This window comes from Microcaecilia unicolor, chromosome 7, assembly GCF_901765095.1.
Source record: "Microcaecilia unicolor chromosome 7, aMicUni1.1, whole genome shotgun sequence".
Taxonomy (NCBI): domain Eukaryota; kingdom Metazoa; phylum Chordata; class Amphibia; order Gymnophiona; family Siphonopidae; genus Microcaecilia; species Microcaecilia unicolor.
Window position 1 is genome coordinate 32,470,742 of NC_044037.1, and position 12,054 is coordinate 32,482,795.

The 12,054-nt window shown below is 44.7% G+C and overlaps 1 protein-coding gene across 4 annotated transcripts in view; it reads left to right on the forward strand.

Annotated features, from left to right (window-relative positions):
• The first annotated feature begins 4,368 nt into the window (after positions 1-4,368).
• The window catches only part of CD99L2 (CD99 molecule like 2), a 134,295-nt gene continuing 126,609 nt past the window's right edge, over positions 4,369-12,054 (forward strand). For 3 of the 4 annotated variants that reach the window (XM_030210624.1, XM_030210626.1, XM_030210625.1), the window contains exon 1: positions 4,369-4,447. In XM_030210624.1, the coding sequence (XP_030066484.1) occupies positions 4,384-4,447 (64 nt within the window). In that variant the 5' untranslated portion in view covers positions 4,369-4,383. The remainder of the gene's footprint in view (positions 4,448-12,054) is intronic. The other variant, XM_030210627.1, reaches the window with a different exon arrangement.

Sequence of the window (12,054 nt, forward strand, 5' to 3'; positions counted from 1 at the left end):
ATAACATTTCCACTTTATCAGAGGTGCTCAAGGTAAAAATATGCTTATTTCTCCAATATCGAAGCTATGTGGTAAGGGCCAGGATCTGAGCATCTCTCTGCTTGCGAACATGGCTAGCATACCCAATGATTTTACCCCTCAACTCGGCTATGGCCGTTTCCAAAAAGGTAATGGTGTCAGGGAGCTCCCCAGTCCCAGGAGGGGGCATATTTGTGTCCATGACGTCCTCAAATGCACCTGAAAATCATGATCCTGACAGGGGATTGGGTTCAGGTGCCACAGGGAACCCCTCGCCCCCAGACAAAATTGAAGCAGCAACTGAAGAGAAGAATGATCAGACATAATAGGTGGTAATATATCAACTGATAAAACAGAGGAAAACGCAGCTTCTGATACCAAAAAATAGTCCAGTCTACTCGGGGCCTAGTCAGCATGAGTTAACCAAATACGACCATATCTTAACTAGTTAACTCACTTTGAATAGCAACCCCTTAATTTTTATAACTTTATTTTTTCATGCAACTAATGTGTACCCCTTTGAAATTGCCATGTGTCTTTTAATTTAGGGGCCCTTTTACTAAAGCTTAGCATGTGTGATAACGGAATTAGTGAGCACTAAATGCTAAGAAGTCCAGAGATATAAAATGGGCCTAAGTGACCAAAAAATTGAGGTTACATGGAGCTAACATCAGGTGGGCAGCTCTTGGCATTGTGCGTTTCACTCCTAACCCCTATCCAGCAGATAGCCAAGACCTGTCGCTTCTTCCTCTATAACATTAGCAAAATTCGCCCTTTCCTCTCTCACCACCTGAACTCTCGTCCACTCTCTCATTACCTCTCGCCTTGACTACTGCAACCTACTCCTCGCTGGCCTCCCACTTAGCCATCTATCCCCCCTTCAGTCCGTTCAGAAATCGGCTGCACGTCTTATCTTCTGCCTGGACCGATATACTCATATCACCCCTCTCCTCAAGTCACTTCACTGGCTTCCGATCAGGTACCGCATACAGTTCAAGCTTCTCCTACTAACCTACAGATGCACTCGATCTGCAGCCCCTCCTTACCTCTCTACCCTCATCTCCCCTTGCGTTCCTACCCGTAACCTCCGCTCTCAAGACAAACCCCTCCTCTCAGTACCCTTCTCCACCACCGCCAACTCCAGGCTCCGCCCTTTCTGCCTCTCCTCACCCCATGCTTGGAATAAATTCCCTGAGCCCATACGCCAGGCCCCCTCCCTGCCCATCTTCAAATCCTTGCTCAAAGCCCACCTCTTCAATGTCGCCTTCGGCACCTAACCACTACACCTCTATTCAGGAAATCTTGACTGCCCCAACTTGACATTTCGTCCTTTAGATTGTAAGCTCCTTCGAGCAGGGACTGTCCTTCTTTGTTAAAACTGTACAGCGCTGCGTAACCCTAGTAGCGCTCTAGAAATGTTAAGTAGTAGTAGTAGTATTCACTTGTACAGTACCCATGTCTGTTTTATAATTCCCACCTTAAATAATTCCCTTATCCCTTATTTGTCTGTTCTGATTAGATTGTAAGCTCTGTCGAGCAGGGACTGTCTCTTACATGTTCAAGTGTACAGCGCAGCGTACAGCTAGTAGCGTTATAGAAATGATAAGTAGTAGTAGTAGTGGTAGTAATAATCAGAATCCAGTTGACTCCCTTTTTAGCAAAATGAGGGGCTAGTACGTTAGGTGGTCAACAGTCAAATTGTGGCTGAGTGACTAAAATCCTCCCCAACACAGTGTAACCATCAAATTGGCCCACGAAATCAAAAAGCTTGGAGAAGAAAGCATGGTCATATACATTCAGTGCATAAATATTCCCCAAAATGAATTTGTGACCTTTTATTTTACCCACAAAGATAACATATCTCCCATTCTTATCTAAAGCAATTTATGCACTAAAATATCGAACACCTTTTGAACTAAAATCGACACTTCCGATAAAGACCATTCAAGAGCTCCTTGTCCGCAAAGGTCAGCACCTGCACCTCAACCAGCCTGGGTGTTGGTTCAGTTCACTGCACATGGGGGACCCCACACGATGAACTTGCTCAATTTTCAGGCCGCCATCCGGGAGTGCCATTCCCAAAGTTTGAGGAAGCCAAGTGTCCACCAATGTCCAAAGAACCTTGGAGGATTCCATTTCAGGGAAGCCCACAATGCGTAGGTTATTCCTACAACACCTTTTTTCCTGATCCTCCAGTTCCTAGACTTTCACTTCCAGTGCCGCAATACTATTCTCCTGGACCTTGGTAAGTTTTTCATCCAGTATAGCAGACAAATGCAGATTAAGCTCCTGCACTACTTCTTCCTGCAGGGTAACAACTGGTGTCGGAGATGGGGCCTTCAACGCCATCTTGAGAGCCTCGTGCATCTGCTGTATTGGCCATGGTGTACAAATCAGCGTACCGCGAGTACAACCACAGGTCTGACATCCCTACCTTCCTCTCTCCATCTCCTCCTCTCCCCACAACTGGTCTGGCCCTGCATTGCTCCATCCTTCCCTCGCAACTGGCCTGGCCATGCATCGCTCCATCCTCCCCATCTCTCTGGCTTCTCCCGATGCAGTGGCGGGTGGATGGCAGAGGCAGCCCTGAAAACTGACCATCTCCAGTCGGCGGGGCCTTTCCTCTACTGCATCCTCCCTCTCTAATGCATTTCCTGTGGGTGGGATGCGACAGAGGAATGGCCCTGCCACTGCCAGGCACCCACTACAACACTGGGAGAAGCCAGAGAGCCAGGGGGAGGGTGGAATGGAGGGCAGGAGAGACGCGCGGGGAGGAGGAGACCATAGGGGAATAGGAAGAGAGGGGGAGTAATGCTGGACCTTGGGGGGGGGGGGGGAGATGAAGAGTAAGACAGAGACCTGGACCAAAGTAACATAGTAGACAACAGCAGAAAAAGACCTGCATGGTCCATCCAGTCTGCCCAACAAGATAAACTCATATGTGCTACTTTTTGTGTATACCTTACCTTGATTTGTATCTGCCATTGTCAGGGCACAGCCCGTATAAGTCTGCCCAGTATTAGCCCCGCCTACCCCCACCGGCTCTGCCACCCAATCTCGGCTAAGCTTCTGGAAGTTTCTCAACACAGGCTCTGTTGAATGACATCACCAATTTATGAGGACTTGCTATCCTGAAGATCCTTAGACAGAAAAGAGAGGGGGCAGACACTGGGCTGGGTGGGGGAGGGAAGAGGGAAAGAGAGACAGAGAGGACCAGGGGAGAGAGGTGTAGAGACACTGGACAAACAGTGTCTCTGCACCATGGGGGGGTGGGAGGTGCAGGAACAAGGGAAGAGAGAGAAGCAAGGAAACAGAAGAGATGCTGGCCATGAAGGAAGGACAGGGACACAGAGGGGCAGTACTGGAAACAAGGGGAGGGGACAGGGGCACAGAGATGCTGAACATGGGGGGGGGGGGGGAATGACAGGGACCCAGAGGGGAGGCTGAACAGGATGGATAGGGACACACAGGAAAGACGGTGGACACGGAGAGAGTTAAGGGAAAAAAAACCCCAGAAGAGACCCTAGGACCAACTATAGAAAAATTTATTTTCTTCTTAATTTATTAACTATAATATGCCATCTTTGGGAAATATACATCTTCCCCTGTCCCCACCACATAGGGAGCGATGGGGTTATAGGGGGCCCAGCTCAATTTTTCTACCGAGGGGGGGGGGGGGGCATTCAGTCCTGGCTACCCCATTGACTACTGCTGTGCCTTCAAACCCACGGACTGTTATCAATTTACTTATGGGAGGAAATGGTGTAATCTTATCTCCTATTCTGAAAAGCTTTAAAAACGTATCTGTTAAAAAATATATATGTCTCTATTAACTGTTAACTAGAAACCTAAATCTATTGTATGTAAACTGTTATATCATTATTTATTGTAAGCCTGCTGGCTCATTTCATTAAAAAAAAAAAAAAACTTAATTCTTGATACATTGGCGTCCTATCCTGTCTGTATTATGGGGATAAATGTATGTATGCAAATTAATATAATGTGTCCATAGCGCCCCCGACTCCCCCCAATGAAAAGATCAAACTACCCCCCATGCCTTTCTCGATTAGGTTTTGGGAGTGAAATCTCCTCAGTCACAGCTAGTTAATGAATATATTTAGTGCAGCAAAAAGCCTCATCTTTTGTTTTTACTTGTAAACCTGCATAAGACTGAACAATGAATGAGCCAGTCGTACACTGCCCCTAGTACGTACCCTCCGCCGGCTTCCCGATCCTGGGTTCGGACTGGAGAAGCAGAGGGCGGGGCACACACAGTCCTCTCCTTCTCCTCCACAGTTCCACTACAGTCTTTGCTGGCACAGCCGCTGGTACCACACCGTCTTCCCTCACTACCCGGCTGGGATCATGGCGGCTGCCCGCTCTCCTGGCCCGCTACTATTGTTGCTGCTGACGGCTCTCTGCTGGGGAGGTAAGCATGGTGGCCATCTGGGGCTGGGCGATGCAGCTGGGGTGTCGGGCTGGCGGATCGAGGGGATGTTCAGGTAGAATTGGGGTGGGGCGATCGATGGCCTGCGAGGGGTTCATTGGCCTCTGGGGCACGTCGTGATCTGGGGTGCTCAGCGCCGTGCCATAATGCGGTGTCTGCAGCTTTGTGCATGGCCCGTCCGAACAAGCACAATTGGGCCCGAATCATTGAAGGGAGGGATCACCCTGCAAAGCAATGCTCTACAGTATCTTATCGAATCAGCCGGCACCTGCTGTTGAAGTTAACCATAATAATTCGCTTATTTTGGTATGAAAGGTTGGAAGAATACCGTGCAAAGAGACTGAAATGTTTTGGTTAACTTTTTGAAAGAACCCTACATTTTCCTTTTCATGATCAGAATGCATGGCTTCTTACTGAGATATTTAGAAGTAGACAACTTCTGTTGTGCTTGTGAGTCTCTGGAGGTGCTAAGGAAGGCAGTGGTTTTATTAAATACAGGGTGGCGTGAAGCATTTTGGCTGGAGCTTGGGTGGCAGTGTTAATGCAGACAGAGAAGATATTATCCCATCATGCTTTATAGTAAATCTCTAGTATTTAGAAAGTAGAGGGAATATATTGTTACCCCACCCCAAATAAAATGAATTTAGAGAATACTGACAACGTACCTAGGTGGAGGAGAGAGTTTTTTATAAGGTAGCAAATTTTTAAAGATGCGAATTGTGGGGCTGCTAAAACTTATCTGCACAAATAGCTCATAAATGTCCCACCGACAGTGGACAGTGTTTTGCATTTTCTGCTGCCTCAAGAGCCACTTATGCTGGAACACTGTTGCATCAAGTGAAATAAGCAGCACATTCTCATCTACACCACAGCAGCAGAAAATGTGAAATTCTGGCCATCGTTAGTGGGACATTTTGAGCTATTTGTGCAGATGTTTTTGCATTTATTTCACATTAATTTTGTGCATATTTATTGCATGGTCCTGCATTGCACTGTGTTTCCCAATTCTGGTCCTGGAGTACCCCCTTGCCAGTCAGGTTTTCAGGATATTCATAATGAATATGCATGAAAGATTTGCATATAATGGAGTTAGTGTATGCAAATCAAGTTCAGGTATATTCGTTGTGGATATCCTGAAAACCTGGCTGGCAAGGAGTATTCTAGGACTGGACTTGGGGAAACACTGATGGCAGAGGGGAAGTTGACAAGAGAAGATTGGAAGCTGGTGGGAAGGGGCAGAGAGGTAGAAAAGAAGAAGGGGGACAAGGGGCTCTCGCCCTTAGCTCACATACAGGTACAGTAGATATTTTGTGTCCCCAGAGAGTTTACAGTCTAAAGACTAGGGGATCCTTTTACCAAACCATTGTAAAAAGTGGCCATAGCGCCCTTACGCAGTCTTTCCCACGCGCCAAGGCCATTTTTACTGCTGGGGTAAAATGGCTGAATTTCCTTTTTTTTTTGTATAAATAGCCACTCACTAATTTTGCCACCAGTGCATGGCCATTAAAACAGGTTAGCACGTAAAGCCCTTACCACTACCCATTTTGTCAGTGGTAAGGGCTGATGAGCATAATCAGTGTACAGCAGTGTAGCTGCGCTAACCAATTAGTGCAGAACCTGCCCACTCTCGGCCCCCAGACATGCACCCACTGCAAAAAAATACATATTTTATTTCTTACTGCATGGGTAGTGCACGCACATCCCGAATTTACCACAGGATGTCTTCACAAAAGCATTCACACTGAAATTATGTACAAAACAATGACAACTTCAGGTAGATTTTCTGTTCTGAGGTTGTACGTTCTACGAGGACAAGCAGGCTATTAATTCTCACAAGTGGGTAATGCAATACCATGTTGCTTGGTTCGGAGTTTATAACAAAATTTACAGAGGGCATGGGTGCCTTCCCGCACGCTGCGAGGACATGGTTCCCGCCCGTAACCTCCGTTCACAGGATAAATCCCTCCTCTCAGTACCCTTCTCCACCACCGCCAACTCCAGGCTCTGCTCATTCTGCCTCACTTCACCCTATGCTTGGAACAACCTTCCTGAACCCTTATGCCAAGCCCCCTCCCTGCCTGTCTTCAAGTCTTTGCTTAAAGCCCACCTCTTCAATGCTGCGTTCGGCACCTAACCCTTACCGTTCAGTGAATCCAGACTGCCCCAATTTGACTGCCCCTATCGGACCGACCGTTCACTTGTCTATTAGATTGTAAGCTCTTTGAGCAGGGACTGTCTCTCTTTGTTAAATTGTACAGCGCTGCGTAACCCTAGTAGCACTCTAGAAATGTTAAGTAGTAGTAGTAGTATTACATATAGCAGTGATTTAACCAGAGCTGAGATTGTGATGTCATAATGCCTCATTCCACCAATGCCTAAGAGCCAACCTCATCAGTGATGTCACAATGGCTTGATTGTCCTATATTTGTCTCACTCTTATCTATTAGATTGTAAGCTCTTTGAGCAGGGACTGTCTCTCTTTGTTAAATTGTACAGCGCTGCGTAACCCTAGTAGCGCTCTAGAAATGTTAAGTAGTAGTAGTAGTAGTAGTACTGCAGTGAAAAGAGGTTGCATTGGTAATTCTTCTTCACTTCTGGTCTGGAAGAGCTTCATTTTTTTGGTATCTTTTTGGCTTCTTTTTCATGATTTTTCGCTGTGCCTTATTTAGGCCTTTTTCCCTCTCTTCCCATATATTTTTAGTTCTTTTTTGCCAGTTTTAAGTTTCCTTTATTTTCCATGACTTAGGCTTCGTTTAGGCCTAGTTTCAGGTTGGGTCTTTCACATGACTTTTTTCTGGTGCATTGCCCCTTTTTCAGGCACCATCGTGTCTTTTGATTTGGCATCGGAAGATTTTCCGTCCATGTCCACTAAAGTACCCAGTGGCTTTAAGTGCTCTTCCCAGTGCAATTGAACAATCTCTGGCAAAGACACCCATTCTTGGTGTCTTCAGTGCTTAGGGCCCTCCATAGCCCTGCTGACTGTGTCCTTTGCATGAAGAAGAGGACTCTGGTGTCCAGAGAGGCTGAACACGAGAAGATTTTTGGAGCCAGGTCAGAGTCCTCGACGTCTGCATCGGAATCGATGTCGAAGACTGCATCGGCATCAGGAGCATCGGTCCACATGGCAGCTTCGAGACTCATGGACACTGGAAGCAGTAGTGCGTCGAGTGGGTCTCCACCTGGTTCGATGATGGCTGCTAGACAGGGACCCCGGGACTGGCTAGCGTTAGACCCGACCCCGAGGTGATGTGAGGATTCGACGTCGTCCTTGTCGGCACTGAGGAGTCTCGATGCCAAGCTTCGGGTGAAGCCCTTGGTCTATTTACTAATATGAAGAAAAATGTATAGGTTTATGGAGTCTATTAATGCAATCAAAACAAATACGGACAAACTCCAATATTACAGTGATGTGAAAAACAATCAGCTGTAAAACATTGACATAATATTCATAAAAGGGCAGGGAAAAAGCCTCGGAGACTAAACAGTACACCAAAATCCAAAAGTATGCGGCTGCAATATCCAGTCATTGGTTAAAAAAAAAAAAATCTTGACCAGGCAAGGCTGCCCTTTATCCCCGTTGCTGTTTGCTCTTTATTTAGACCCCATGATCAGAGACATCCAGGATTGTCTAGCCATTAGTGGAGTGAGGATAGGTCGGCAGGAGTTTAAAATTGCAGCATTCGCTGATGATTTATTGGTCATAATCACAAACCCGCGACCATCCTTGGAAGACTTACTAGATCTTTTTCACGAATTTGGAGATTATTCAGGCTTTAAATTGAACCTGGATAAATCAGAGGCCATAGCAGTAACATCGGACACTCGTCATTTGTGGGCTGAGGGATTCCCTTTGAAGTGGGCGGAAGGCGCATTTCGATACTTGGGGATCCTTCTGACAGCTAACCCTGCAGAGATATATAAACTAAATGTCAACAGGCTGTTAGAGCAGACAGAAAGGCAATTGGATGCCTGGAATGTATTGATGATGCCTTTGGGAGGCCGCATTAGTCTTATCCGGATGGTGATACTGCCTAGATGGCTGTATGTATTGCAAATATTACCGTTGTGGCTTCTTAAAAAGGACATTAGGCAATTTTATAAGGTTGTGATGAGATTTTGCTGGGCAAAAAAGAAGGCAAAATTTAAGTTGCAGTTTTTAATGGGAAATTGGAGTCAGGGAGGTTTCGGCCTACCCCATCTACGGTATTATAACATGGCCTGTCTTTTGAGGGCGTTGAGAGATTGGATCTTTGGGTCTAATATACATGTGCCGCGTGAGTTGGAAGAGGCCTTTTTTCAGCCCTTTAATTTAATCGCATTGTTACATACCAGAAGACAGATGATACCAAAAGCCTTTGGACATAGCATCTTATTAATGCCCTTCTGGGACGCATGGCAATTTCTAGGGAGAAGCTTAGGGGGAGACCCGAAGATATCGGAATTAATAACGATTAAAGGGAATCCGGAATTCTTACCGGGACTTGAAAATCCGGTGTTTCAGCAATGGGAAACCAGAGGATACTGTAAGCTAAATAATATATTAGACACCTCAGGGAAAATTAAACCCTTAGACCAATTAATATCACGTGCTGAACAGAGATGGGGGGATGTATTTGCATATGATCAGATCCGTCATTATGTTAAGTCCTTGGGTATGGAGAATCTAGAGTTCAATCTGGGGGAAAAGGTACAGGCTTTTTATGATGAGATTTCGCCTGAGACTCCATCTATTTCGGGCATTCACAGAAAATTATGGATCCTGATTCCGAGAGAAGGGCTGGCTCAGCTTCGGCAGAGGTGGGAAGCAGATTTAGGATTAGATTTAACCAGTTGGGATATTGACAGACAAATTAAGGGGATTCCTAAATTAATTACGGGTGCCCGGTATAGGGAATGTGCTTTTAGGACACTTCATAGGGCATATTTTACACAAACACAACTGTTCCGGGCAGGAGGGATTCACTCACCAGTGTGTTTGAAATGTGGACAGCACGAAAACACATTTTACCATGCCTTTTGGGAATGTGTCAAGACACAGAGATTTTGGCAAAGAGTAGTGGAATTTTTGTCTTATATATTATCAACACGGATAACAGGCACCCCCTGTCAGTTAATTTTAGACTGTTTGGGGTCATTCGGGGGTTTATCAGCGGTTAAGATACTTCTGTGCCGTAAGCTGAGTTTAGTAGCCAGGAAATGCATACTACAGGTCTGGGTGTCAGAGAGTCCACCAGAATACTGGCATTGGCGTAACCAAGCACATCAATTGATGGACTGGGAAGTGCGTGAGGCAAGAGGATCTTGCAAACGTAAACAGCGCTTCCTTAGTATTTGGGGCCCACTCTTGGGGACTCTAACACAGAAAGGTAGAAGCCATATTCTTAATAAGTTGTGAATCTGCTGGGATATCACACATCATAAGAAAGAATATCCTGCTGCTTACAACCACACACACATAAGACCATACATCTGATTCCTACGATAGGTAGGGTAGGAGGGGACGGAGGGGTGGGGAGGGGAGGTAGGAGGGTGGGGGGTTAAGGGGGTTAAGTATATTCAATGGCAAATGACAACATAAAAATACTCGTCCAAGGGATATGTTGGGGATTTGTTTAATGTGGGGCACAAGGGTATGGTGTCTCGTTTGTTTGGGATTGCTCCACATTAAAAGAAAGATACATAACATTGAGGTAAAGGACTGGGGCTATTCCTAATAATGATGCATGATGGTTTCTTATATTTGACTCCGTTGGATATAGTTTAAGTTTGATTTTTGTATATTTAATAGTGAAGATACCAAATTTGTATGGTTTACAATAAAACTGCTGGCAAGGTACAATCAACGGAGTAGGGGGGAGAAACAAAATGTTAAAACTTAAGGATGGAATGTACCTGAGGGGTTCTATTGTAGAGAATCAAATGTACCGGAGAATTTTTGCTGACTTATGGTGCATGTATGTCATTGTTGTTGTCATTAATAAAAAATTGTTGAACTTTAAAAAAAAAAAATCTTTCCAAAATCACACTCGTATACAGCAATAACCTGTCATTGATGCTATCATGGTCTGATTCCGTTTCCAGGACCTGGACCATTACAGCTAAGTTTTAAACGTCACTGCTATACAGAGATGCCTCGGTTTTCGTCGATAATCCGTCCGAAAACAATCGGCGAAATCTGAAACCAACGAAAACCGAGGCAATAAGAAATGAATATAAAAGACTAATGTAAAGAATAAAGGAACATTTACTTAACATGGCATTTACTTCCAAAAGAGGCCAGTTTCATCACAGTTGAAGACTTTTGATTGATCCAAATTAATGTTCTACATCTTCAATTGTTTGTGATCTCTGTTTCGTTAGCACATTCACGCCTTTCGCTGCATTAGCCTCCTTTATTGCTACCTTTTTCGCCACAATGGAACTTATCGTGGATGGCGACTTCCCGTACATGTGGCCGATTTCAGCAATCTTAATGCCGCTGTCGTATTTTTCAGTGATTTCCTTCTTCAACTCGATCGTGTTCTTGGCCTTCTTCTTTGAAGGGCTACTGGCTGTGGAAACTTTTTTTGGACCCATGATGGAGCTAGGGGTGATGATCACACAACTAGAAACAACGCCACAGGAGAACACAAAATCAGCAGCGTGGGCACACCGATGAAATCCGAGGCAACCGACGAAAACCGAGACAGATTTTTTGAAGAAAAAACCGACAAAAACCAAAAACGACAATAACCGAAGTGAACGAAAACCAAGGTTTTACTGTATATGTGTGTTTTTTAGGCAATACTTATGTTTTTATGCATTAATTGGGGTAGTGTGTGGTAATGTGCCCACGCTACCCGATCAGCTCAGGCACGCCTACTATCCGCCCCCAGACACGTCTCCTACGCTGGAAATTTTTAAAAATGTTTTCCAGCGTGGGATTAGCATGTTCTTTTTTTTTTATTTTTAATGCATTTAAATTTTTACAAGTCATATACAAACTTGAACCAGCAATACGGAACTTAAAATTGTAATTACAATTATACTTTTGAAAGAAAAACATTTTCCCCCTCTTTAGACCACTATAAGAAGGGCCACATGAAAGAAAATACATGGAGAAATCCTGAGGAAAACATAAAAATAATATAGCTTAGCACCCATCTATCCAAACTAAATATGCCTGAATAATTGGTTCTAGCCAGCAGCCAATTTCTTCATTTTTATAAATTCACTAAGATGTTCTGGATGGAAAAAAAAGCATATTTTATCCCCAAGAATTTAATCACACATTTACAAGGATAATTAAGATAAAATGATGCTCTTAGGGCTAAAGTTTCAGCCCTAAGAGATAGAAAAGCTCTCCTTCTCTCCTGGGTTGATCTAGTTACGTCTGGAAACATCCATATCTTTTTGCCCAGGAAAAGTGCCTTGGCATTTCTAAAGTATAGGCGTTTAATTGCCTCCAGATCTTGCTCAAATACAGACGTCACCATCAGAGTCAGCCTTTCAGATTCTTCAGACATAGAAGCTTCTAAGAAATCAGTCAAATTCAAAATATCTTTATTTAATCTTGGTGGGTCAGAAGCCTCCGGAAGCTGTTGTAAATC